Raw genomic sequence first — 27148 nt, 5'->3', positions numbered from 1 at the left:
TTCTTTCTTTCTTTCTTTCTTTCTTTCTTTCTTTCTTTCTTTCTTTCCTTTCTTTCCTTTCTTTCTTTCTTTCTTTCTTTCTTTCTTTCTTATCTCTCTCTCTCTCTCTCTCTCTCTCTCTCTCTCTCTCTCTTTGTGGGCAGGGTCTAATTATGTGGTCCTAGTAATTTTAGCTGGCTTTGAAATCATGGAAAGCCCCTTGAGTGCTAAGACTGAAAATGTGTGCCACCATGCCTGGCTCCCGTTGACTGTTTTGCTTGTGAGATTCATTAACACTGGTTGCATATTTTTGTCATGCCCCCCCCCAAAAAAAACAAAAACAAAAACTCTAGTTAAGTGATAGCAAAAACCCAAGTGGGGGGTGTGGTAGGCCAAGAGCATTCAGAACACATCAAGGCATTCTGATCATTTCAAAGTTGCCGCCTTTTGCGTCAGTTACTCTGTGTAAACTTTTGCCTATGGAAAACGGATGAAGTTGCCTCTCCCGGTTGTTTGCGTTTTATGGTGTTTCGGCTGAGAAGTGAGAATGCCAGGCTGCCCACTTTACCCTTTCTGTGAGATTTTAATCACTATAGACGAAGAAACATAAAACTGCTGTTTCATGACATTGGCACATTCAAGGGTTTTCTTGGGTCACAACATTCATTCCCGTGTTCCTACTGATTTCAGATTCTCTATGTCGGTGGTTACGCCATGTCAATGTGCTCTATGACCTATGTGATTTCATTCGTTAATCGCAAGGGGAGGAAAAATAGTGGTATTTGGTCACTTTGCTTCTATATTGTAAGTATATTTACTGTTTTTTAATTTTATGGTGAGGTTAAGAACTAACACTTTAAAATATTTTTTAGTTGGCTGGGCACAGTGGTGCACGCCTATAATCCCAGCCCTTGTGGAGGCAGAGGCAGCCAGATCTCTGAGTTTGAGGCCAGCCTGGTCTACAAAGCAAGACTAGGACAGCCAAGGCAACACAGAGAAATCCTGTCTCAAAAAATATTTTTAATTGTTGTAAGATAAACCAATTATACTTTAAAATATTTTACATGTATTTTTCTGAAAAAAAATTATGATATAGTTATGGGGATACGTATCCATATGTATAAAATATGCACTAAAATGGTTTCTCTATTTTCATCTCACTCTCTTTAAAGGCAACAGAACTAGTTGTAGGATCATAAATCAAACCTAGATATTGTTTTGAAATTCCTTTTTGGAAAAAGAATTAACTTAGGTCAAAGGTCATGAAATTTTCAGAAGACTATAAATTCTGTTAATTTAAAAATCTAAAACTAAAATTTGATTATTAAGAAATTCCTTGTTATGAATCACATATTAAAATCTTTTTCTAAACTTAGAAGGGGAATGTATGTAACTTATGTGTATTTATTCTAACATTAATTTTTTAATGTCTCAATTACATTACTATCTAACAAATACTTGATTTTTCTCAGTGCACCAGAATTTGAGATTGTTGAGGGAAAAAAACGTACAGATCATATAGTCTCTGTTTCTATTGAGTTGAATGAGAACTGACTTTCCCCCCCAGTATTCTGTACTTGAGACACTGGAGGGCTTGACACTTCAGCCTCAAATTTGTATCTCTATCTGACACACTACTCACGTTCTCACTTTATACAGATTAATAAAATTATAATAAGTTATATAAATTATTACACAGAATAACAAAATCAGATATAGAGATAGATCCACAGGATTGGATAATAAAAACCATCAAAGCATATACAAAGCAGAGATAAATTCATGAAAGTAAAAACTAAGATTTCCCAGTGACCACATTTTTCTAAAGATATGCTCTTCTTCTTTAGAAAACAAGGCAAATAGGTGAAAAAACTAAAAGAGGAGAAAGCCAGGCTTGTCCTATGAAACAGTAGAACCTGCATTCAGTAGAAAGCTGGGCACAGGAAGGGACCTAGTTGAGAGGAAAATTGTGGCTAGCATCATGGGCCACCTTACATGACATGGCCACCGGTTATCCTGAAAGAGTTCATGTTTTCTCATGGGAAAACCTAGAAGGTTCAAGATACAGTCAGAGACGATTTTTAGAAACAGCGCTCTGACATCAGAATGAACTGAAGGGAAGCACAGAACCTTCTGGAAAAGTTTTGCCATGCTTTAGATAGGAAAATATGAGGCCGTGATGTCGTTTGCACCGGTGATGTCCGTTCTCTTGGTTCCAATGCTACTAATGACATATTTCTCTTATATTTGAGAGAAAACTCTTAAAATTTTTGCTTCTGTTTGATTTTAAATTAATTTTCTTTGATTATTGCCTATAGTTTATTTATTAGCTCCCTAGACAACATCAAAGCAATTTTATTTTTGTAATTAAACCTGGACAAGGAAACGTTAATCTGTGCTTCAGATCCTATATTTGTCCAACTTTGTCGAATTTCTAGAGTTGAGACAAATGCTTTTAGCTAAGTCTAGGAAAAATGTTTGCGATGATGTCAATCTTAACATGGTTTATGAAAACGGAAATCAGATTAGAATAAATTAAAAATGAATTAAGTTTTTCGTTTTAAGATTTATTTTTATTTGTGAGTGTGTGTGCGTGTGTCTGTGTGCATGTCTGCATGTGTGTGTGTGTGTTCACAAGGAAAGATGCCAGAAGAAAAGTTTTGTATTTCTTGGAGCTGGCTACAGGGAGGTGTGAACTGGTTGACATGGGTGCAGGGAGTTAAACTCAGGTCCTCTGTAAAAGCAACACATGCTCTTCACTGGTGAGCTGTACCTTAGCCTTTGCATTGCCTTTTAGAAAGCAACTAAAAACATGTATTTCATTTTCTTCTAGGCCACTCTATTTTCTACAGGGGTTATGCTTATTGAGTTCCTTCGAGATCTCGCAGTGTTTTGTCTCACTGCTTTCGTTCCACCTGTTACGCTGGCGGGCTGCACATTAATACACTTTGAGGTAAGGCGTGTGCGACATTTGGGAAAGTGCCTCAAAATAGAAGGCCACTTTTGTCTTGAGCTACAAAATATATATGCTGAAGACTGAAAAATATAGATCATTCTTAATTGAACTATGAAGATTTTTGCCTGAGGGGAGTCCACAGTCCCTTTTACCTACAAGTGAAAATTTAGCCTTTGCTTTTCTTTCTTTCAGACATGGGTAGTGGACAGTACAAAAATAAACAAAACAAAAAAACAAAACAAACAAAAAAAAACATTGACACTAATAAAATCTGTGGACATTCTCAGCCACAGCAGTGCATATAAAATTCTCTCCTAGTCCCTGATGCTCAAGGCTTTAAGGTGCTAATATATGTGTCAATTCTGATGCTACATTTTTGCATTTGATACACTCTAACTAGCGCTGATACAGCAGCAGTAAATTCCCCCTTTACCCACAGACCAGATTATTCCCTGAAAGTTATTATTGCTTCACTTCTTAGACATTCTAATCTTCCAGTGGAGGATCATGGGAAAGAGGGGAGCGTCACCAAAGGGCAGAGGGTACATGAGGGGAAACTCTGGGAGAAAGTCTGTCCCCTCTGTTCCTGGGTTCTCTCAGTAACTGACCATGAAACATCAACCATGCAGAGAAAAGCCGCAGGGCTCCCCGGCCATGAGAAGAACAGCAGCCCCTCGCTACATGTTTCACAACTAGCGCTTCATTCGTGCCCGTGGGAAACCTGGGGAAATATTAGACTAGTAGAGTTGACCAATAGCCCAAACATGTTTGCATAAAATCTATAAATTACAGAACTTCGTATTTATTTTGTTCTTCCTTTTGCAGAGGAGTCAGTTTGATGAAATGATGGATCTAGGTCCAGAAAAGAAATATTCCTTTCTGTTGTTCGTCGTAGTAAGTATCCCTCCCGTCTAAATGTTACTGCGCGCAGAGAGACCCTGAAATAAATGATGCCAGGGCGCTTTCTTGATCATATTTTGGGGGAAAAGTCTTCAAACACAGGATTTGTACCTGTCACACATGTTCTATCATGGATTGACATCTTTAGCTAAAGTCTGAAAATTAAGATGCTTTATATTAACTAAGTCTCAGGAAAGTAAAATATGCTTCTAAGAGCCTTTTTTATTATTTTACAAACAGTACAGTAACAAAATAAATTGCACCTTCCAATTCTAAAAACATAGTAGAGGTTGGAGATATGGCTCAATGGATAAAATGCTTGCTATGAAAGAGTCAGGACTGGGGTGTAGACCTCCATTTTTCACTCAAATGCTGGGTGGGCATGACATCACTAAAGGAGAGGTAGGGGTCACCTAGTCTGGCTGGCAAGCTAGACTGGCAGAGCTAACAAAGTCTGGGTTCAAGTGGGAGATGTAGGCTCAGTTAATAAACTGGGGAGTGATTGCGAAAGACACCTGGTTTTATCCTCTGACCTCCACACACACCTACAGATATAACGCACTCACAGCAAATAAAGATATGACCTAATTATAAGTGAAGTTCAATGTATAATACAATGTAGTGCAGGGTAAGCCCTTGCAGTGTTTCTGGACAATGAAATGTTGAATTTGACTTATTCTGTAAGCAGATGAATGGCTAGTTCTTGCCATGTTAGTCATTCTGTCCTGTATATCTGTGCAGGGCTGAGGTTTGGCAGTTTACTTCTGATATTAGCATTTGGTATTTCTAATTGAAAATGTCTCTTTTCCCTAGCCTTTTCTTCATTTTGCCATCTTCGTAGTTATTCTTCGATTCCTGGAAAGCAAGTTTGGAATGAAAACAATGAGAATGGATCCTGTCTTTAGGTTTGGGGGAATCAAATGGTTTCATGTTCTTTGGTTGAATGATTTATTTATTTTTTTTTAAATTCTTTACAATTTATTCATTGTATATCCCTATTGTAGTCCCCTCCCTCAACTCCTCCCAGTCCCACCTTCAGTCCCTCTACCCCCTACTCCCTTCCCCTACTCTACTGAAAGGGGGCGTTCTTCTCTCCTGCCATTTGCCCCTAGCTCATCAAGTCTCATCAAGACTGCCTGGATCCTCTTCCTCTGTGGCCTGGCTAGGTTGCATTGCCAGGGGAATGTTATCAAAGGGCATGCAACTGAATTCATGACAGAGGCTCCCCTTACTCGGGAGTCTAAATGGAGACTGAGATGCCTATGGGCTATATCTGAGCAGGGGCTCTAGGTCCTCTCCATGCATTGTCCTTGGTTGGTATATTAGTCTCTGCAGGACCCCTTAGACTCAGATTTTTTAGCTTTGTTGTTATCTTTGTGGATCTCCTCTCTCCTCCATGTACTTCTATTCCCTCCTGCCATAAGACTCCCTGCACTCTGCCTGTTGAATGATTTTATATAAAGGCAACACACAAACTCTCATGGAAACCTTGTCCATTAGGTTATGATGAAGAGACAGTTATAGAAAAATATACACAGTGATCAGAACATGGGTTCTGGTTCTACAGGACGGTTGTGGTACTATGATCAAGACAGGTCTAACACACCAGAAACATAGGAAATCCAGGACTTCATCTGTTAGGGTGTGCAAGGGAACCCTGAGAACCATCACATACAATAAGCTTAGTTTCAATGACAGTTTTTTTTTGGCCCTGGACAGCTGAAAGAATGCGGTCAATCCAAAAAGAACCACAGAGTTAAAAGGGGAAGAAGGTTATAAAAGCAACAGTAACACTTTTGCAGATAAAGACTAGCCAGTATGTCATAGGCATGTTTTTTTTTTTTTTATCAACCTATAAAAGAAAAAGAAATGGAATTAGGTATCCAGGAAGCTTAAAAGTAAGTATGTTCTATACAAGACTCAAGAACACATATTAGTCCTTTGGGATCTTCGATCATTTTTGGCATCTACATTTGGGAATCATCACTTGTGTGCAAGAGTGGGATAGCTGAATGGATAAAAAGCACCTTCCATCAAGACAGACGACCTGAGTTCAAGCCCCAGGTGCTATAGAACAAACTCTTGGGGAAGGAGAGAACAAACTCTTGAAAGCTGTTATTTCTTTCCCCCCACACAAAACTAAACAAAACTAAACAAATGTAAAAACAAACAAGCCCATAAAAAGATTTTCTGCTTGCCTGGGATCTACCAGTTTTGCCACCACAAATCTTGGGTCTCAGAGCTCTTCTGTTGGCCACCCTACTCCCATATAATGGTTGTCCATTCTATTCCCATAAAACAAAGTGCCATCTTTGTTTTAGAAGGTTGGATAGAAGAATTAAGCTTTGACACATCACCTATGACAGCCATAAGGAAGGGAGGAAGAGAGGAGGAAGGAAGGAAGGGAGGGAGGGAGGGAGGGAGAGAGGGAAGGAAGGAGGGAGGGAGGAAGAGACCCAAAAGTAATTGTCTTGTCATAAAAGTGTGAGCTGGAATGGAGAGGTAAGGTTTCCTCTGACACATCCCAAAGAAGGGGCTGTGCCTATCCCCGTAGCTAGAAGTGATTCTGAGCATTCTGGTCCATCAATCTAAAAACAGTTTGACAATGTCCATAATTTGTGTTTATTTTATTCCCAGAGTGCTTATTCCATAAAGATTGATATTAAATTTATTTGCTAAACTATGAATATAAAGCTGTTTGTTGAGGTTTAAAAAAACAACAACAATGTCTCCATAATAAAGAGAACTGACTATAGCCAAGAAGCAATGACCAATTCACTTGGTGACTCTGACCAGGAATTGTTGGAGTGGGAGGAAAACGGATTTACCCACAAAAGATGGATGTCCTAAAGATTTATTGTTCATCCAGTCTACTCCAATGTAGAGGATAAAACTGATCTTGATACAGCCATGGACCCCAAGGATCAGCCACTAATGGGTTGCTTTGTTCATAGAATTTCTTCAAGAAAAGGTCGTGTACTTAACAATCCAGAAGAACCAGAAGAGGAAGATGAAGATGTGCGTCAGGAAAGAGCACGGACAGCAAATGCCTTGACTTCAGCGGACTTCCATGAGGTAAATGTTGTGAAGCAGGTAGCTGCAGAAGTGTCTCACCTGTGTGCAGTTAAGGCCTGTGCAAGCGTTCCACTTTAAAATGAGGAGCTCTTCAGCTGCTCCACAGGGCCTCCTGAAAGAAATGAGCACTTTTTCCTGAACACACTGTGACTGGCCATTGACTTGATCTCATGCTCAGACACCGGCAGTCTTAATCTTCAGGACATTTGTGTTCTTGGTAAAAATATTACTGCACTTGGTCCTGGTTGAAAATGTGAGGTAGAAAGATATTCAGTCTGACTATTTTGTTCATGCTTAGATTTTTTTTTTTTTTTTTTTTTGTCAAGCCAGTTCCATGAGCTCTGATAATACATGAGTGTAAGCCAGGTCACAGAGCTGTCTTGACTATCCCTTTAAAAGGGAAAAGTCTTGTGATATATTTGAAATATGAGTTCAGTCTTCAAATTTGCAGCTAAATCTTTTACTGTTGGAAATAGCCACCACTGTGATGTCTTTTACTGTTCTTTCATGAAGCTGTCGTTGGAGAACCCACGCTTTCTGGGTTTCTCAGATATTATGCAAGTTTCTTTATTTAGTGTTCTATAATTAAACACCCTGTAGGCTATCCCAGTGGGGTTTTTTTTTTATTTCTTGCATTAAAAGCAGTAACTCTCACTAATAAGGGTTATAAGACATATAATATAGGATAAACATACCAAAATCTGTACACTCAAATAAAGAAGCTAAGCAAGAAGGAGGACCCGGGGTAAGATGATTAAGCCTCACTCAGAAAGACAAACGGGATGGATATTGGAGGAGGGAAAAAACAGGGAACAGGACAGGAGCCTACCACAGAGGGCCTTTGAAAGACTCTACCCAACAGTGTACCAAAGCAGATGCTGAGACTCATAACCAAACTTTGGGCAGAGTGCAGGGAATCTTAGGAAAGAAGGGGGAGATAGTAAGATCTGGAGAGGACAGATGCTCCACAAGGAGAGCAACAGAACCAAAATATCTGGACCCAGGGGTCTTTTATGAGACTGATACTCCAAACAAGAACCATTCATGGAGATAACCTAGAACCCCTGCTCAGATGTAGCCCATGGCAGCTCAGTATCCAAGTGGGTACCCTAGTAAGTGGAACAAGGACCGTCTCTGACATGAACTCAGTGGCTGGCTCTTTGATCACCTCCCCCAGTGGGTGAGTAGCCTTGCCAGGCCACAGAGGAAGACAGTGCAGCCAGTTCTAATGAGACCTGATAAGCTAGGGTCAGATGGAAGGGGAGGAGGACCTCCCTATCAGTGGACTTGAAGAGGGTCATGGGAGCAGATGAGGTAGGGAGGGTGGGGCTGGGAGGGGATGAGGGAGAGGCTAAAGCTGGGATACAAAGTGAATAAACTGTAATTAATATAAAAATAAAAATGTAATAAAAAAAGAAGCAGTAACCCTTTGGGGCTTTTTCAAACACTGCATTTAACTACTAGGTTCCCTTGTCAAAATTACACTCTGAACAGTTCTGATGCAGTGGAAGCGGGGTTCTCAGGCACATCACTAAAATAATTTAAGATGGGGCCAAACAAAAACTTAAAGACAATTTTTTTCATGTTTTAAAAGAAAACACCCAAGGGCAGGCAAACTGTAAAAACACAGCACATAGGCAGAAAAGGAGAATGGAGGGAAGAAGGAAGAACTCATGCCGTTTTACGCTTGCCTGGAGATCAGACACATGGTGGATGAGCCTCCATATTGCAGGGAGAAGGTTTTAGAGAAAGCGCAAGGAAAAGTGTTGGGAGGAAAGCCGAAAGTGTTAAGTTAAGGAATGCATGCTTAGAAGAGAGATAGAAGGAATAAAAAGAGAAGTTATACTTTTCTGAACAACTCAGAAAATAAGGCAGGGCCCTCACACAGCTGCAGCCTGTAAGGCCCTGTAGAGGTAAGGGTTCTGGGGATGTCAGGGGGAGGACAGCATCTCATGAAAGAGCTAAATGTTACACTTATCTCTGTAGCATGGCTTAAGATGAACCCAGCTTCCCAGGGGTGAGCTCTTGACCAATTGACTTAGCCCAACTGGAATGTTCAGAGATTCTGGTCTCTTGACCATGATTTATTTATTTGTTTGGTTTGGGTTTTTTTTTTTTTTCTCTAACAACATTCCCAAACTGATACACTCACTACCTACTCACAAAATAATATTCAAGATGTTCTGCAGTGTATAGAACAATAAGGAAAGGATTAGCACTTTAGATCAAAAGGCAAATGAGAGGCTTTATTAAACTTGTTTCTGTATTATTTTATTTTACTTTTTAGATTTTTTTTCTTCAGTGAACTAAAGAAAGCCAGTAATGTGTGAAATCAAGTGTCTTTGAAGGCTAGCAATTCATCCTTAACTGTAAAACAATAATGCAATCATATTATTTTGAAACATTATTGAATTCTTAATTAATGGGTTTTGGGTAAAATTTGCAGATGTGTTTCAAAATATTTTCTTGAAATATTACTAAAACATAAGAAAATTACTTCTTGCTGCACTTCTGTGTTAGTGCAAAGAAAGTTCTGGGAAATAGAAAATACCTGTTTATTGGGCATCAGTGAGATGACATGGATTGTAGCTGTCCTGACTAAGAATAACTAGGAACACCAAGGCTGCACGTTGGTTTTGAGAGGCTGCATTTAGATTTGCACCTCCAACTATCACTCACCTGCTTGACTTGTTTGCAGAAGCCAGCCATCATTGCCAGCTGTCTCCGCAAGGAGTACAGGGGAAAGAAGAGATGCTTCATCTTTAAGGGCAAGAAGAAGATAGCAACGAGAAATATCTCTTTCTGTGTTCGAAAAGGTTGGACATGGGTTCTGGCTCAGGAACATCCTCCAAACTCTATAGAGTCCCTGTTCTCCTGGGTCTGCATGCTACCAGGCTGTTCTGTTTCTTCTCTCCACAGCACAGTGGCCTTCACTGTTTCTTCTTTGATGGGAATGATTTTTCCTTTGAGTAAGGGGCACAGTCACACTGACATGAAAATCACAGGCTTTTGTTGTCGTTGTTGAATGACAACAAAATTGAAAACTTAGAATACATTTTTCCTGTTCTCTCGGTGCTGTCGCTCTTCTAACAATCAATACTGTTTACCAGGGGACTGACCTAGAATCTGCTATTCCAACCTGATATCTTGGCCACAGGGTAAGAGGAGCCTATTTGCCAACTTCTGTGTCTCCCCCCACCCCCCAGCACCTCCTCCATCTGACACTGTATGACCTAGTCACTCCTCATCCTCTGACTCCGGCCAAGTATTTCCATCTCTTTTCAGTGTCTTCACAGTCATCACCCCACCCCCTACCGTTATATATATATAAATATATAATACATATTAACTGTACAAATTAGTGGAACTTGTCCCGACATCCCCACGCACGCAAATGAGGTATACCGACCATGTCCAGCCACCCAACTTCTCCCTGACCTTCCACTCTGCACTGTGTCCAGCATCTGTCCAGTATCTGGTAGCCCCTCTTCAGTTTTCACTTCATTGTTTGTTTCATTTTTCAGTATCTTCTTTTCCTTCTCTGTTATTCTTTAACTTTCTTTCTTTCTATTTTGCAGGTCTGAATTTTATACTTTCTTTCCTTGTTTACAGCAATGATGTCATGTCTTCAACTCCTACTGACATTATTAAAACTCTAGGGATATACTGTTTTTAAAATAAAAATTTTAAAAAATATGTAACCTAAGAAAAATGAGATAGATTACATTTTAGAGAGTCCCTCCATGGATAAATGCCACTCTGAAACACAGACACTGTACTCACTCTCATAGGTGAAGGCTGGTTCCATTTCAAAATTAAATCAAAATATGAGGCATATGCTTTCCAGACTGAGACACGCTCAAAGCTCAGCCTGCAAGTCTTTGACGGCGAGACCTCATCCTCTCTCATCACTCACTCTGCACTACAATTCAAAAAGCATGACTGAGGAGTCCAAGGCCATTCTGATTGGCACTCCCCACTTGTGCCGCAATCCCCCAACCCCACACCTTCACTCTCCTCTTCTGAGAAATGACATCTTTTGGAAGGATGTAGCTAACCACTAACATGAGACCATCTCTATGGTCACTTTGGTAGTTTACCTCCAGACTCCTTGTTTCATCCTTACACAACGTGGACAGAGAATTTCTTTTTCACCCGCTTAGACTTATTGCCATGTATCTTTGTACTTGTTGAGAACGGGGTTCTTCCTCGGTGTGTTCATATTGATGTATATTGGTGTCTCCTGGCGCTAGAGAGGCGGTTCAGCGTTTAAGGCCTGTCGCCCTTGCAAAGGGTCTGCATTTGGGTGCCAGCGCCCACATGGCAGCTCATGGCCGTCAGTAATTCCAGTTCTGGGGCATCTGACACCCTCTTCTGACCTCTGCTGGAACCGAGCGCTCATGTGATGCACAGGAATAAGTGAAGGCCACACACTCATTCAAATAAAATAAAATAAATTTGAAGTGAAAGGAAAAGCTACCTATTTTGTATGCTGATTTCCAATCTTGCTACTCTCATCTTGATATGGATCTTAAAAACGAATTCCTATGTGTAGAATCATATTATTGGCAAACAGGGATGATTTGATTGTATAATTGCTGTGGCTGAAATTTTTAGTACTATATGGAAGAAGGGTGATAAAAGTGGACACCCAATCCTTTTCTTGATATTAGAACCAGGTTTTTAGTTTTCCCCACGAAATATGATGTTTGAAAAAGAAAAATAAAAAAAGAAGTAGGATGTTTTCTAAGGGTTTGTAATACGTAGTCTTTCATTATGTCTGAACATGAGTACCAGAGCCCCTGGAGGTGGAGTTTAAGAGGTTATAAGAAGCCTGCTATGGCTACTAAGAACCAAGCTTAGGTCCTCTATAAGAGCTCCCTCAATTGCTGAGCCATCTCTCCAGCCCCTCATGATTCTTTTACACCTGTTTCATTCAGGGCCTTTCACCAAACACGACAATTAAAATATAAAATTGTATTTAAGGCCCATAACATAGCACTTATCATACAGTGAGACTTGCAATAGTCACCATCGTTACGAATGTGTCTTCTTTTTCTCAGGTGAGGTTGTGGGATTATTGGGACACAATGGAGCTGGTAAAAGCACATCCATTAAGATGATAACTGGAGAAACAAATCCAAGTGCTGGACAGGTAGGTAGATGAGAGATAACCCCAACAACCCCCAGACGACAACTTGAAAAACGTTATTATTAAAGGTTTTAATAATATTATACTGAATTAGAAACAAATTCTCACTTTAAGTGATGCAGATACTAATAATTACCCAATGGAGATGCTTTCAATTTTTTTTGATAATTTCATCTGTTTATGTAATGAATTTTTATTATATCCAGTACTGGTTATTTTTTCCTGTCCGCACCCCCACATTGAGACCCTTTTTATTTCCCAAAAGTTTTCCTCCTACTTTATAGTCTTTTTGTGACCCATTAAATTCTCTTAGGGATGCTTGCATTTGCATGGGCTAGGGATTATTTACTGGAGCAGGAGCAGCCATCAGTGGCCTCTGCCACCCCTCACAGGGCAGCCACTGAGGAGATAAGGAGACAAGGCGTCTAGGGAGTGAGTCAAGTCATGGTCAGGGGAATTTAGCTGCTTTGACTTTCTAGCAGTCAGGCCATTCCTGTGGCTCTGACTTACTAGCAACCAGGTGCTTCTTTATTTATACAAGTTTCACAGAACAAAGATGACTAATAATTATCCAAGTGGTACAGAGTATGTATTTGGTTTTCCATTGCATGTCCAGGGTTATAAGTTTGGTTACAATTAGGGAATATGAACAGAACAGATTCTATTATTATTGTCAGCTGTATAACTCCAATTTAAAGAATCTGAAAAAAAAAAGTCTCCTCAAAAGTAAATAAATGACAGCCTGCTCCTAGGCTGGCAGTGTTTGCTGTTTGAAAGCTTTTTAGATAAACAGAAAATATCTGAATCGGTCTTTTTATGGGTAGCAAATATTAATACCTAACTTCTTTTACTATTATCATCTATGCTATAAAGTAGAAAAAGTTTATTTTTGTCACTCTATCTTATTTGCTGAGTTTTATTCCTTCAGGAGTGTTCCCTGTTTGACCCCCATCTTTAAACTGTACGTTTAGAGACCTCTAAGCCTATAATCAAAAGAGACCTTGAGTCTGTAACCTAGTCTTCTGGCCAGTCAAGGTTTGCCAATTGTCTCTGTTTACCCTGCACCAATTATGCTGTTTGAGTTAGTTCAGGTGCAGAAACTCCAAGAAGATTCCCGGAGTAATGGTCTCATCTAGCTCTGTGCTTATCTGTTCTTGATGATTTCCAGGGCATAAGGAAAACTTCCAAATAATGGCCAGATGAAGTTAATTTTAGGATTTTCCTAAAAACACTGAGACATAAATTTCCCCAGGAATAGACATAAATGGAATCATAATGCACAAGTCTCCTATAACACAACTTGCAGAAACCAAGCCCCCAAAGTTACAGATAGAAGAACAAGGATTGTAGCAATCCTCTCGGCCTTGCTGGAACTGTGTCAGGCAGCTGTGCTGGCTTCATGACTCTCGCCGATCCCAGCGGATATGGCGGTGCCATACGCCACCGAGGAAACTGATAGACCTTCCTAACTACTTTTAACTGCCAGTCGTCCCTCGGACGTCCTGAGCTTCCCTGCCATCCATGATGAGACGTTGACTGGTCCAATCGTATGTAGGTCTTGTGAAGCTGCAGCTGCAGCGCCCATGAGGTCATGAGTGCAAAGCCCGCACCATATTCAGGAGTTCACGGCACTCTGCTCCATCCTATGACGTGTACATTACTTTTGCTTCTTGTTTTTCTATGTCCCCTGAGCCTTGGAGGGGGGTGACACGGATATTCCATTTAAGTCTGAGCACTTAACAATCCCTTAGTGCCGGCACCAGTTGTGAATCTCCTTCCACTACTAAGGCTGAGAGTAGCGCTGATCTCTGACTATAAACACAGATTCTCAGAAGGCATCCAGGAATGCTTTTAAACTGCCCTTTTCCCCATGAGTGTACAGAGAAAAAATGCTATTCATCATAGTAATCATTATGAAAATATTGACAAATTCTGTTTATTGGACCACACAATCCATTAATGATACCTTAAATAACCCTTATAATTTGAGCATGCTTGCTACGGCTCCATCTTGAATAGAAATGTTTAAACCAAAATCTCTTATTTACTCATTCTCATGAACAGCTATTACCAATTCACAAACTTCAGAACGTACACAATCAGACTAAAATCTGTACAGATTCAGTAAGGCATGTCTTGGAGTAGCAGGGGTAGAAAAGCATGCGTATAAAGCTTCATTGTTTGCCAACTTGTCGCTGGTCTCAGAAACAGAATGGTCAAATAACAACTATCACAATAAAGCTTAAGGCATGACTACATCAAAATAAAGTTGCCATGTTGTACAATTACGTTAAGGTACTTTGTTATGATGTAAAAACATCTTGAGACCTCAGCCATGATGCTAAGATGCAATAAGTCTGATACAGTTTCATTTGTCTTTTTATTTTCAAAACATAATTAGCTAGGGGGAAAGCCTGGCACATCCCTGGGACTTGCTAGCCAGCTTACCTTGCCTATTTGGTGAACTCCAGATCAATGAGAGACCCTGTCTTAAAAAATAAAGTAGGGTTTCAAAAGAGAGCTCAGGTAGCAAAGGGCTTGCTGTGCAAATATGAGGACCTGGGTTCAGGTCCCAGTACTCACACAAGGGGCTGAGCATGGCAGTGAGCATCAGTCATCCTATCAATGGGAAGGAAGAGACTGATGGGTCTCTTGAGCTCACTGTCTAAAGAGCCAAGCTGAATCAATGATCCCAGGCTCAGTGAGTGATCTTGCTACAAACAAACAAACAAACAAACAGTTGAAGAGCAATTGAGGAAGTCACCCAACACTGACTGGCCTCCACAAGCACACACACACATGAAAACATACATACAGTACACACAAGCACATGTAACACAAACAAAGCAAAGACAGTGTGGACAGTGATTAAGAATGATACTCTAGATTGTCGTCTGGCTAACTAACAAATGTGCGCGCACACACACACACGCTTACAAATAAATAAAAATTATTAGGGCATGAGAGATGGCTCAGTGGGTAAAGTACTTGCCACACAGCATGAGGACCTTGAGTCTGTGTACCCAGAACACCCATGTAGCTGGGCTCTATAGAGTGTAATCCCAGTGTTCATACTACAGAATGGAAGGCAGAAAGAAGAATGCTTGAAAGCTCACAGGTCAGCTATCCTGGAGTACAAAGTGGCAAACAAGAGGCCTTATCTTGGATGAGGTGGAGGGTTAGGGCTAATACTTGAGGTGATGCTTTTATCTTTACACACACTGTGGCATTCATGTGTCCACACTCACACACACTCAAACAAGCATACACACACTAAGTTTAAAATATTGACCTTTAAAAACTTTTAAATGACATTACATTTGAACATCTTCATGTTGTACGGTGCAGATGTTCTGATATGCTTACAAGGGGAATGATTCAATCACATCACGTTTGTACTGTGTGCTTGTTATAGTCATTATTCTGTGTAGTAAATACTAGAGCCCACTTGGCCTGTATAAATGAAACTGCTGATTTGGATCAACATCTTCCCCTTCTCTTTACGCCCTTTCTTTCAATCCCTGGAGTCCATCATTCTACTTACTTCTTACTTTTGGTCGTGAGCCTACTCTTTAACAGCTGAGCCATTTTCTCCAGCCCTGTCTTTCTTTTCTTTTCTTTTCTTTTGTTTCCTTTTCTTTTCTTTTCCTTTCCTTTCCTTTTCTCTTTTCTTTTCTTTTCTTTTCTTTCTTTTTTTGCTTTTCTGAGTAAGGGTTTCTCTGTGTACCCTTGGGTATTTGTAGACCAGGACGGCCTTAAATTCAGAGAGATCTGCCTGCCTCTGCCTACCCAAATTCTGGGATTACAGGCATGCGCCACAGAACCTGGCTTCACTCTACTTTCTATTGCTGCAAGTTCAACTTATTTAAATGAGGCATGTGCATAGTAATGAAGTCAGGAAGTGTCTGTCTTCTGTGCCTGCTTTATTTTACATGCCACATTGTCATAGTTTAGTTTTTTGTCAACTTGACACAGACCCAGACATACGAGAGAAGAGGAAATCTCAACCGAGAATTGCAACCATCAGCTTGTACCATGGGTACATCTGTAGAGCATTTTCTTGATTGCTAATTGATGAAGAAAGCCCAGACCACCATGGGCAATACCACATTTGGGCAGGTGGGTCTGGGCTATATAAGAAACATAACAGACAAGCAAGGGAAAAATAAGCCAGTAAGCAGCACTCCTCCATGGTTTCTGCTCCAGTTACTGCCTCCAGGTTCCCATATTGAGTTCCTGCCTTGACTTCCCTCAAGAATGGACTATGGTCTGGAAGCACAAGCCCAAATAAACCCTTTCTTCCTTTAGTCAGAGTTCTATCACAGCAAGAGAAAGCAAAGCAGAACATATTTTCTAGGTCCATTTGTGTTGTCACAGACAAAAGGAGGCCCTCACATCTTAAAGGCTGAATAGTATCGTGTTGTTTCTATACTACCACATCTAAAAATCCACTCATCCTTTAGTGGATATTTGGTTGATTTCATCTTCTCTATTGCAAATAGTGCAATAAGCAACACAGAGCTGAAAGTGTCATCTTGGTTAAAAAAGAAAGAAAGAAAATAAAAGGAAAGAAAAGAAAAGAAAAAAAAAACCCCACACCTTTCAATCCCTTTAGAAACATACCAGGAATTAGGCTTTCCAGATCATACCTCAGCCATGTCCCCTCCCTCTCCCCAAGGAGACAACACACCATTTTCCATAACTGATTATACTAATAAGCATTTGCATCAACTGAGCACAATAGTTCTATTTTCTCTCCACCCTCATCACCTTAACTTCCCTCTTTTTGACAGTAGCCTAACTAACTAATGCAAAGTGATATCTCATTGTTGTGTGTGTGTGTGTGTGTGTGTGTGTGTGTGTGTACATATTCATATATGGGCACATGTGCGCATTCAGGTCTAGCCAAGAGGTTGATGTCAGATCAACCTCTTGATCTTCAGCCACCTGAAACTGTCTTCCAGTAAATTTGGGTTTACTTATGGGCAGAGATCAGCTGGTCATCAAGTCCCAGGGGTCTTTCTGTCACTGTCTACACAGCTTTGGGATTACACTGTACTTGTACACTACACCTGTAATGTGGATGTTGGTGACAGGATTTGGGTCCTGATGCATATACAGCAAGCACTTTGCCGAGCCATTTCTCCAGCTTCTCACCTTGGTTTTTATTTGCATTTTTTCCTGTGGGTCATTCTCTGGTATAAGATAACAGGACATCTTTGCACACACTTGAGTTTGTCTATTCACTCTCTGGATGAATGCTTCATAATTTGGGGAACAGCACAGAGTTTGAGCCCTGACAGCGACCTTTTATTTGTAGGTGTTGCTGAAAGGGAACAGCAGAGGGGACACCCTGGGGTTCCTGGGGTACTGTCCTCAGGAGAATGCTCTGTGGTCCAACCTGACGGTGAGGGAACACCTGGAGCTGTTTGCTGCCATAAAGGGGATGAACAAAAGTGATGCCACAGTGGCCATTGCGAGGTACGCAGGGGTCTGCATCTGTTTGCTTCTGGACCCAGGTGATGGGAAGAAGGCTGGAGGTGGCCACATTCACAGAAAATGTGGGATAGGAGGTCCTATTGCTTAACTAGGTGAGCTGCAGGAAACTTCCCGCAGTTTCTTCACTTTTTCATTTTAAGGATGGAGGGGAAATAGTTAGTATTCAACGGTAAATGATTGAGTTTCCTTAACAGTTAAGTATAAACTAAATTTCAAAAGTATTTGAACATTGTACAGACTGTATTAAAAGAGGTAAGTCTATCTCTTTCGGTTGGGGGTGGGGAATCACAGCCTTTATCCAATTGACCCTGTTTAATGTGTCAGCATATTTCTTGAGCTGCCTGCTTGGGCCCTACTTCTTCATCTTGGCCAGGCCCACTGCCCCATCCTCCCATCATCTCCCTTCACATGGAGCAGACGGTGACACTCCACTGTCTCTCTTCAGGTTGGCGGATGCGCTCAAGCTGCAGGACCAGCTGAAGTCTCCTGTGAAGACCCTGTCTGAGGGAGTGAAGAGAAAGGTGGGGAAGGGCTCGCTGCGGCCCTAAGCACACACCAGGCTGGTGCCACATGACCCATCCCTCTTGTTGCAGCTCTGCTTCGTGCTGAGCATCCTGGGGAACCCGTCTGTGGTGCTTCTGGATGAGCCTTCGACCGGGATGGACCCTGAGGGGCAGCAGCAAATGTGGTGAGGAGCTGCTGCCATCCAGGCTGCGCCACAGGTGGTGGGGAGTTCATGATTTCATCAATATTGTTAGACAAGCAAAAATGTGGCCAACATCACCCATATCCCTAAGAAACAGTATTTTGGGAGAAAACAAACATTTCCTGATGGTTTACAACAAAGGTCATTGAAGGAAAAATAAGCTTCAGAGATTTCAATCCTTGATTGGTCTCATAAGCAGTTCCTTTCTACTCAGAATGTTTTCTTTCAAGCATCTTTCTACTACCTGTTTTCTCAGGACAGCCCCTGACGCATCACCAGAGTTTCTTTAGAAACTCACTTGAGAGTTCTCTTTCCCCGTGACTCCAACTTGCTTAGTACTCTTTATAATGCCCAGAAAAATCAGTTTTGTTTTGTTTTTTTTAACAAAAACCTCAATCATTCGATTTTACCAATAAAGACTTGGGAGCCAGAGGCTGGACTCTCTAGCTCAGAGAGTCGGAGAAAGTATCCAGTTGACCTTCCTCCTCTGTAGACATCCCAGAAGCAATCACGTTTCACCGTGTGATCAAATACCCTGGAACACAGAGGACTTCTATTCATTGCAGTTCTTCTCTTGACCTTAATAGGCAGGCTATCCAAGCCATCTTTACAAACACAGAGAGGGGTGCCCTCCTGACCACACATTACATGGCAGAGGCTGAGGCTGTGTGTGACCGCGTGGCCATCATGGTGTCTGGAAGGCTGAGGTAGGTGCCTGTTTCCATCCCACCCCATCACTGTGATTATCAGGGGAAACACATTTGCTTTTAAGCAAATCAACATTCGCGGGTGAGAGTTGGAGTTGCCAATTCCCTAGTTAACAGCGAGGAGACGCTGATTTGTTTGTGGTGACAGAGTGGCAATCTGAGCATGCTCATAGGGCCCCTTCCCACATTTGTCTTGAGGCTTTGTAATTCCTATTTCTGCTCCAGATGTATTGGGTCCATCCAACACCTGAAGAGCAAATTTGGCAAAGAATATCTGCTGGAGATGAAGGTGAAGAACCCTTTGCAGGTGGAGCTCCTCAACACGGAGATCATGAGGCTTTTCCCCCAGGCTGCTCGGCAGGAAAGGTAAACACAGTTTCTGGTGTGTGTGTGTGTGTGTGTGTAGACAGACAGACACACACACACACACACACACACACACACACACACACACACACCTTAGGCCAGAAGTCAGTGTCCCTTGCCTTCTGGTATCATTCTCTATCATTGTTTGAGACAATGTCACAGTATCTTTGACTGAGCCTGAGTTCAATATTTGGCTACACTGGCTGCTCTGGGGATAAGCTTGTTTCTGTCCATCTCTCTCCTACCTCCCCAACCAGTGCTGGAATTACAGACACGCTTAGCCACATCCAGTTTTTGTGAGTTCTGAACTTATGAACTTAAGTCTTCACCCTTACATGGCAGGCACTTTTCCTGGCTGAGTCATCTCCCCAGTCCACAGTTCCTGTTTTTGATCTGGCAAAGTACATCCACTCTCCCCTGAAGTTTGTTTAGCTTGGTAGACATTGTAGGCCATGTTTACACTGTAAGAAGATCTCGAAGAGATCACTGAATTGTGGGTACTATTAGAAGCATACTAGAGAACAGAGGGATGCTGGTGAATCTGAGGTCACATGTGTGTGACTCCTGTGGCAGGTTCTGTCCTGGTCTTGAGTTATCCACTTGTCATTCTGATCTTTAAGACAGTAGGTACTGTTTTAAGCAAATCAACATTCTCGGGTGAGAGTTGGAGTTGTCACTTCCCTACTTATCAGTGAGGAGACTCTGCTTTGCAGTGATGGCAATCTGAGCATGCTCACAGGTACCCCTCCCACACTTGTCCTGTGCTTTCATAATTCCTGTTCCTGCTCCAGATGTGTTGGTCCATCCAACACCTAAAGAGAATAGGAGCAGCTTCATACAAGCACAAGTGAGGTCATAATGACAGAGTTGGCTGATGACAGGACAAGAGTGTAAGATTTTTATTCCTTGTTTACAAAAGCCCAAATTCTATATAAACTATCTCAAAGGCATGATCAATAAACGCTATTGGTGAAATAAGTGAAAGAAAATAAATCCTTTGAGATGAAACCAATCTGTTCCGATTATGTGCCGACAATAGGTAGTCAAATGTGTACCTGGGCAGCAACTGATAAACTCTGGGCCTTCTGAAGAAAACTTGGGTTTCATTTCCTCAGGATTTGCTCTCAGAATCCCCTTTGCATGAGAATAGCATTGAGAGTTGAAGGAGGAAGTGCCTGAATGTGGACTCTGTACTGAATAGGTAGATTCCTCCCCAGTTTGGAAATTCTAGGAAGCTGTGAGGAAGTGTAAGAAGCCTAAGTTCCCGATTGAGACTGGGTGGAAAAGACCAGTCTCTAAATGTTGCTTAGACTGGCCCTACATGAGTCCCTCCAAGGAGCCTTAGATACTGAACCCATTATTTTTCTTATTTTTCTTTTCCTACTTTCCTTCTTGTCACCTGGCCTGCCTGAGTGAGCACACTTTCAGAGATTCACGTATTATTTATTCACGTGTTATTTATAAAAAGAAACGTAGAGGATGCCATAGACATTGACCTACACACTTAGACACCAACGTAGCCTTTCTTTCTTCCCAGATACTCTTCTCTGATGGTCTACAAACTGCCCAGGGAAGACGTGCAACCTTTATCCCAAGCCTTCTTCAAATTAGAGACTGGTAAGAGTCTAGCTAGAGATGAGACTCTGAGAACAAGTAATTGCAGAGCCCACAGTGGTGAGAAATAGAATTAGAGCATTCTGTGTTGATCATGAACCTTCAAAGTTCGTTTTGAGATGCAGGAGAAAACAAAAGAGGTAAGGTACTTCTGTGCGCGCATGCTCATGGCAAGGATTGTTGGTTTTACTTTTACTTTTTTTTTTTTTTTTTTTTTTTTACTTTGCACATAAGAAAGTACAAAAATAAGACAAAACTCATTATACTTTGAAGGTTACATTATTTTAGCTCTAAAATATATTTCACTTTAGTGATCATATTGAAGGTGTATAAATTTAAAGTAAATTGTACTTACTGGCTCAAGCCAATTATAACCTATAAATTTCACTGTAAATCTGAATAATCCTTCATTCACTGGTGGGCTTCAATGTCAGTTCAAACGCCCTGTATGCACCCTTTTGGCAGAGTGCTGTGTTGTCCACCTTTTGGCTTTAACTGTCTGTTTGTCTTACTTATTGCAGGTGCTCTTTGCTTGTACTGTTCAATGACATTTTCACTTGCATGTCGCCTGCCCTCCTGTTCCATAGATATCTTCTGGCTTCTGCTGTCTACATCCAAAAATGTCTTGATTCATCTTCTTTCCATTGTCTAAATTCAGCACCTAAACTTTCTGGAACATGGGATCCTTCACGCTATTCTTAAGATTAACATTGCTGTCACATTTCCTCTATTTTGTTTTTTGTTTTGTTTTTTTACTAAAAATAGCCCTGCACACGTCCTTGTTAGATAACCTTTGAGGTTATCTCTTTGCTGCTCTTTGTGATCAGTGACAACTCAGTAAATATACAAGACTTAACATCCTGGAGTCCTGACTCATGGTTATTCTTCTGCAGTTAAACAGAGCTTTGACCTGGAGGAGTACAGCCTCTCACAGTCCACCCTGGAACAGGTGGGTCAACTTCAGGGTTCCGTTCACAAAGATTAAACACGTGCCCTTTGGATTCAGACAAGAGGAGAGCCTTGGGACCTAAGTTTCTTCAAAACCATGGAGTTGTTGTTCTTGGGATGTGTTTTCATGCTCCTTCCCTGTTGTGGCAGATAGGAGTGAACGTACTTCAGATTACTCATTAAATTGGCTACTGTTATTTGTCTATGTGCCTCTACAGAAAAAATCAAGTTTTTTTTTCTGCCACATGCAGCTAGCCAACCACATGCATCTTGCCCTTGTGATTGTACACTTACTCTTCCAGGCATCAGAGTAGAAACTGTTTGATGTTCTGAATAAAGTTGGCCATTACCTGAAATGATAGCACATGAAAAAGAAAAGCAATGTGATCTCTCTCTCATTCTCCCAGGTCTTCCTGGAGCTCTCCAAGGAGCAGGAGCTGGATGTTTTTGAGGAGGAACTAGATCCTTCAGTGAAGTGGAAGCTCCTCCCACAGGAAGAAGCTTAACACAAAAGCTTTAAGCTATGGATGTTTTTCCCATCTAGTAGCATAAAGTAATGTTATCTTCAGTGCTACATATCCATTATCAATGAGTAAATCATTTGACCATGGAGATAGAAGGTGCTGATTACACCATGAGTATACTGTTCTTATGAATGGGATTAAGATCATAATAAGAGCCATGGACCTAGCTCATTCTCTACAAATTCTCTTTATATTATCACCATTTTAAAACACATTAATTGTATTCATTAATGAGTTTAACTGTGACATTTCAGTACAGGTATGTATTGTGCATAAAGGATATCAGCCCTCGTTTCTGTCCTTTCTCACCATTCTTCCCTCAGTCCCCTTCAGCATCCTTTATGTCCTACTTCCCATATTGTGTTTTGTGTATTTCTACATATAACAGAAAGCTCGTACTTCTTGAGTTTGTGTCTGGCTTATTTTGTTCAACATGGTGCCCTCCAATTCCATATATTTTTCTTCAGATGACAGGATTTCCTTCTCTATTACAGGTTACCGATACTTCATTGTATATAGATATTAAGTTTCTTTATACCTTCATTTGTTGATGGTTTTTTAGGATGATTCTATATTTTGAGTATTCTGAATAGTACCACAATAAACATGAATATGCATGTAATTCTTTTTAATGTTGACTTACCTATTTTAGACGTACATGCAAGACTGGAAGAAGTAGATCTTATGACAGGGATACTTTTGGTTTGGGGAGAATTTCTGTTCTGCTTTTCATAGTGCCTTTATTATAAATATACATTTCCACCAGTACAGGATAATCATTGCCTTTTTTCTACATTTTCATTAGCAACTTAATAATAGCTACTCTAGGTAGGATTAAATAGATTCTCATTGTAGCTTGGTTTTTAGCTCCCATAAGACAAAATTTGAAACTGTTTCTATATTTACTAACTACTTATATTTTTTCTTTTGAGGAATGGCTAGGCAAATTCTTTACTTATTGGATTAGATTGCTTATAGGTTAGATTATCTTTTAGTCCTTTATATATCAATGATATTAATTTTACAACAAATGAAGAGCTGGTAAATATTTTCTCCCATTCTGTGAGTTGTTGCTTTGCTTCAATGACTGATTAATTTGTATAAAACCCTGTGTTGGCTGTTTTTTGTCAACCTGACACAAACCTAGACACATGTGGAAAGAAGGAGTCCTAACTGAAAATATTTTTTATAAAATTGGCTTGTATATAACTGTATGACATTTTCTTGATTACTGATTAATGTAGGAGGATCCAGCCACCTGGAAACAAGCCACACCTGGGAAGGTGGTCTTGAGTGGTATAAGAAAAATAGCTGAGCAAGATATGAGGAACAAGCTAGCAAGAAGCATTCTTCCATAGCCTCTGCTTTAGTTCCTGCCTTCAGCTTCCTGCTCTGAGTTCCTGCTCTGACTTCTGTTAGTATGGAGTATGACCGGAGAATTTTAAGAGGAAATAAATGCTTTCTTCCCAATGTTGCTTTTGGTCATGGCATTTACCACAGTGATAGAAATTGCTACTAGGTTCATGAGATATTATTGTGACAAAATAGACCAGGTTGTTTTCAGGAGAATTGTGGGAGGAGTTTAGTACTTTCAACTAGACAATCTATTGATTTTATGGGCTGTTATGGGAACATGAAAGATAAGATCCATGCATCCTTAAGATCCAGGCAAATTATGGAGGTATGCTGTCGATTTTCAGCTGACCTGTGCAGATCATGTCTGCTAGACCTTGGATCTGAGGACTTGACACAATGATGTGTATTACCATCTAATGCTGTAGACAACTTTATTTCAGTTTGAGTTTAGAAAGGCATGGTCAAAAAACATGTAAATGGACATCAGTAAGCACATGGTAATTATTAACAGAACAACATTTTCCCAAAACCTTTTCAGGACAGACCAGTTTTAACACAATTGCCAGCACATACTATAGATTATATATAAGGAAGCACAAAGGCAAAACAAATGGCCATTTTCAGATTCAGAACACTGACCAGATTGTGTTCTATAGCTATGTTCTGACACCCAACAAGGATGAACATGTCTTATCATTGACTGTAAATGTTTATTACAAGAGGCACAGAATCACATCCAAGAACAATCCAGGGAATAAAATACACCTGAGGTAAAAGGCCTTCTACCTTTTTTCCTGGAGTTTCTCCCACCATGCCCTAAGGCATTGTTCACTATGTGTCTTTCCTTTGGCCGTGTTCTCACAGTCTGTCTTATGAAGTTTTAGAGAAAAGTTTGAAAGTCAAAACTGTTCAGTACCTTGAATTACTATAACCCTGCACAAAACTCATGTAAGCGGATCAAAGACCTAAAAGTAAAACCAGATACGCTGAACCTAATAGAAGAGAAAATGAGGAATAGTCTTGAATGAATTGTCACAGAAGACAACTTCCTGAACAGTGCACCAATAGCACAGGCACAAAGAACAAGAACCAATAAATGGCATCTTATGAGACGTAAAAGCTTCCTTAAGGCAAAGGACAGCATCAACATGGCAAAATGACAACCTACGGAATGAGAAAAGACCTTCACCACCTCCACATCTGACAAAGGGCTCATATCCAACACAATAAAGAACTCAAGAAGCTGGATATTAACAAACCAAATAATCCAATTTTTAAAATGGGGTACAGATCTAAACAGATAATTTTCAGCAGAGGAATCTTTAATGGCCAAGAAACTTAAATGTTTATCATCCCTAGCCATTAGAGAAATGCAAGTCAAAACTACTTGCTCAGGCCTGAGCTTATGCTACTTCCCAACTGTATTATATATATTAATTAACTCATTTATTGTAGCCCTGTTTGTCCTGTGGCCTGTTACCTCCCAGTCTCTCAGCCCTGGCACTGTTCCTTCCTCTATGTCTGTCTGGGGAATCTCGCACCTCTCAATTCTTCTACAAGTTTTTATCTTTGCCCACTTTTTCTCTCCTTTCTTCCTATAGGCCGACAGCTCTTTTTAAAACCAATCAGAAGGTGAGGGAAGTGTGTTTACAAAACACTGAGACATGTGATGCCTCACAAAAATAACAGTACCAAAGTCTGGACAGTACTCAGCTCTGTGCTGGTACAGAAGTCACCGTTTGGATAATACAGAGACTGCACAAAAAGATTATCTCAACACATCTTACAACTGTCAGAATGGCTAATATCAAAACCACAAGTGACAGCTGATGCTGGCTAGGAGATGCAGTAAGCACTCCTCCATTCCTAGTGGTGGTGCAAACTTGTACAGCCACTGTAAATTAATATGGCGGTTCCCCAGAAAATGAGGAATTGATCTACCTCAAATCCAGCTAGATCACTCTTAAGCATATACCCAAAGGACGCTCCATCCTACCTCAAGGACATTTGCTCAACCATGTTCATTGCAGCTTTGTTCATAAAAACCAGAAACTGGAAACAACCTAGTTGTCCCTCAACAGAAAGGTGGATAAAATAATTCGGTGTATTTACACAGCGAAATATGATTCAGCTGTTAACAGCAATGACACCCTGAAATTTGCAGGCAGATGGATGGAACTAGAAAGGATAATCCTGGGTGAGGTTATCGAGACCCAGAAAGACAAACGTGGTTATATACTTACTTATAAGTAACCCACCGACTCAGAGAGAAAGTATCAAGGGGGAACACATGTATTTCCCTGGTAAGGGAAAATAGAATAGATTTTGCAGGTGGACTGAGGGCAGGTGGGAATGTGAACAGGAGTGATTATACAGGAGGTGTAGGGATGGTGAGAGAGAAAAAGAGAGAGCTGGAAGAGATGACTGGAAAGGGGGGGCTTTTGGGTGTGATGTAGAAAGCTAGTACTGTGGAAACTCACTGGAATCTACAAGGATGACTCTCACAAAACCTTCGAGTAATGGGGGACACAGAGTCCAAACTGCCCATCTTTTATAGCCATGTAGGGATCCTAGCAGTGGGACTGAGTCATCAGCCAGCCACAAACCTTCAACCTATAATCTGTCCTGCCTGCAAGATGTGCTAGGGTAATGATGGCACAGAACTTGTGGGAACTGACAGCCAATGACTGGTCCAATTTGAGAACTTGAGGCCTACACCATGAGAATTCACATCTGACACTGCCTGGATTTCCAGGAACCAGAGGCAGGACAGCTCAGAGACCCAGGATAAAATCAAACACGACTAGCCAGAAAAAAAAAAAAAGAGTCAACAGTTCCTAATGTAATTCTGCTATACTCATAGATTGGTGCCTAATGCAATTGTCATAAGAGAGGAATTAACCAGCAACTTATGGGAGCAGATGCAGAGGCCCACAGCCAAACATTAAGTTGTGCCAGGGAAACCCTGCAGAAGAGTGGGAGGAAGAATAATGGAAGTCAGATGGTAGAGGACACCAGAGGAACACAGCCAACAGGACTAACTAAGCAGGGCTCGTAGGGGCTCATGGAGTGACAGACACAGACCCTGTATGGATCTGAGATAAGGTGCTCTGCATATATGTTATGGTTATGTAGCTCAGTGTTCCTGTGAAACTCCCAGCAGTGAGAGTGTGGGTGTCTCTTACTTTTTTGCCTGTGCTTGGGACGCTTTTCCTCCTACTGGGTTGCTTTTTCCAACTTTGAGATGAGGATTTGTGCCTAGTTTTAATGTAAGGTATTATATTATGCCCTGTTCTGTTGATGTCCCTGAGGGATCTGCTCTTTCTTTCTTTCTTTCTTTCTTTCTTTCTTTCTTTCTTTCTTTCT

At 40.8% G+C, this 27148-nt stretch overlaps 1 protein-coding gene across 2 annotated transcripts in view; it reads left to right on the top strand.

The window, feature by feature from the left end:
- The window catches only part of LOC129665621 (ABC-type organic anion transporter ABCA8A-like), a 76569-nt gene extending 52673 nt beyond the window's left edge, over positions 1–23896 (top strand). Inside the window, exons 25-40 of one of the 2 annotated variants that reach the window (XM_055592407.1) lie at positions 670–783; positions 2813–2932; positions 3761–3829; positions 4649–4740; positions 6790–6910; positions 9609–9726; positions 11974–12065; positions 17383–17543; positions 18007–18082; positions 18155–18249; positions 18855–18974; positions 19200–19340; positions 20878–20957; positions 21848–21903; positions 22310–22455; positions 23671–23896. In XM_055592407.1, coding sequence (XP_055448382.1) covers positions 670–783; positions 2813–2932; positions 3761–3829; positions 4649–4740; positions 6790–6910; positions 9609–9726; positions 11974–12065; positions 17383–17543; positions 18007–18082; positions 18155–18249; positions 18855–18974; positions 19200–19340; positions 20878–20957; positions 21848–21903; positions 22310–22408 — 1554 coding nt within the window. In that variant the 3' untranslated portion in view covers positions 22409–22455; positions 23671–23896. Of the gene's footprint in view, positions 1–669; positions 784–2812; positions 2933–3760; positions 3830–4648; positions 4741–6789; positions 6911–9608; positions 9727–11973; positions 12066–17382; positions 17544–18006; positions 18083–18154; positions 18250–18854; positions 18975–19199; positions 19341–20877; positions 20958–21847; positions 21904–22309; positions 22833–23670 lie in introns of those variants that run through there. The other variant, XM_055592406.1, reaches the window with a different exon arrangement.
- Positions 23897–27148: the final 3252 nt, after the last annotated feature.

The sequence above is a fragment of the Psammomys obesus genome, unplaced genomic scaffold (assembly GCF_907164565.1).
Source record: "Psammomys obesus unplaced genomic scaffold, mPsaObe1.curated_primary_1811, whole genome shotgun sequence".
In the NCBI taxonomy this organism is placed as follows: Eukaryota; Metazoa; Chordata; class Mammalia; order Rodentia; family Muridae; genus Psammomys; species Psammomys obesus.
Note: the sequence above shows the minus strand (reverse complement) of the source record. Positions and strands in the feature narration are given on the sequence as shown.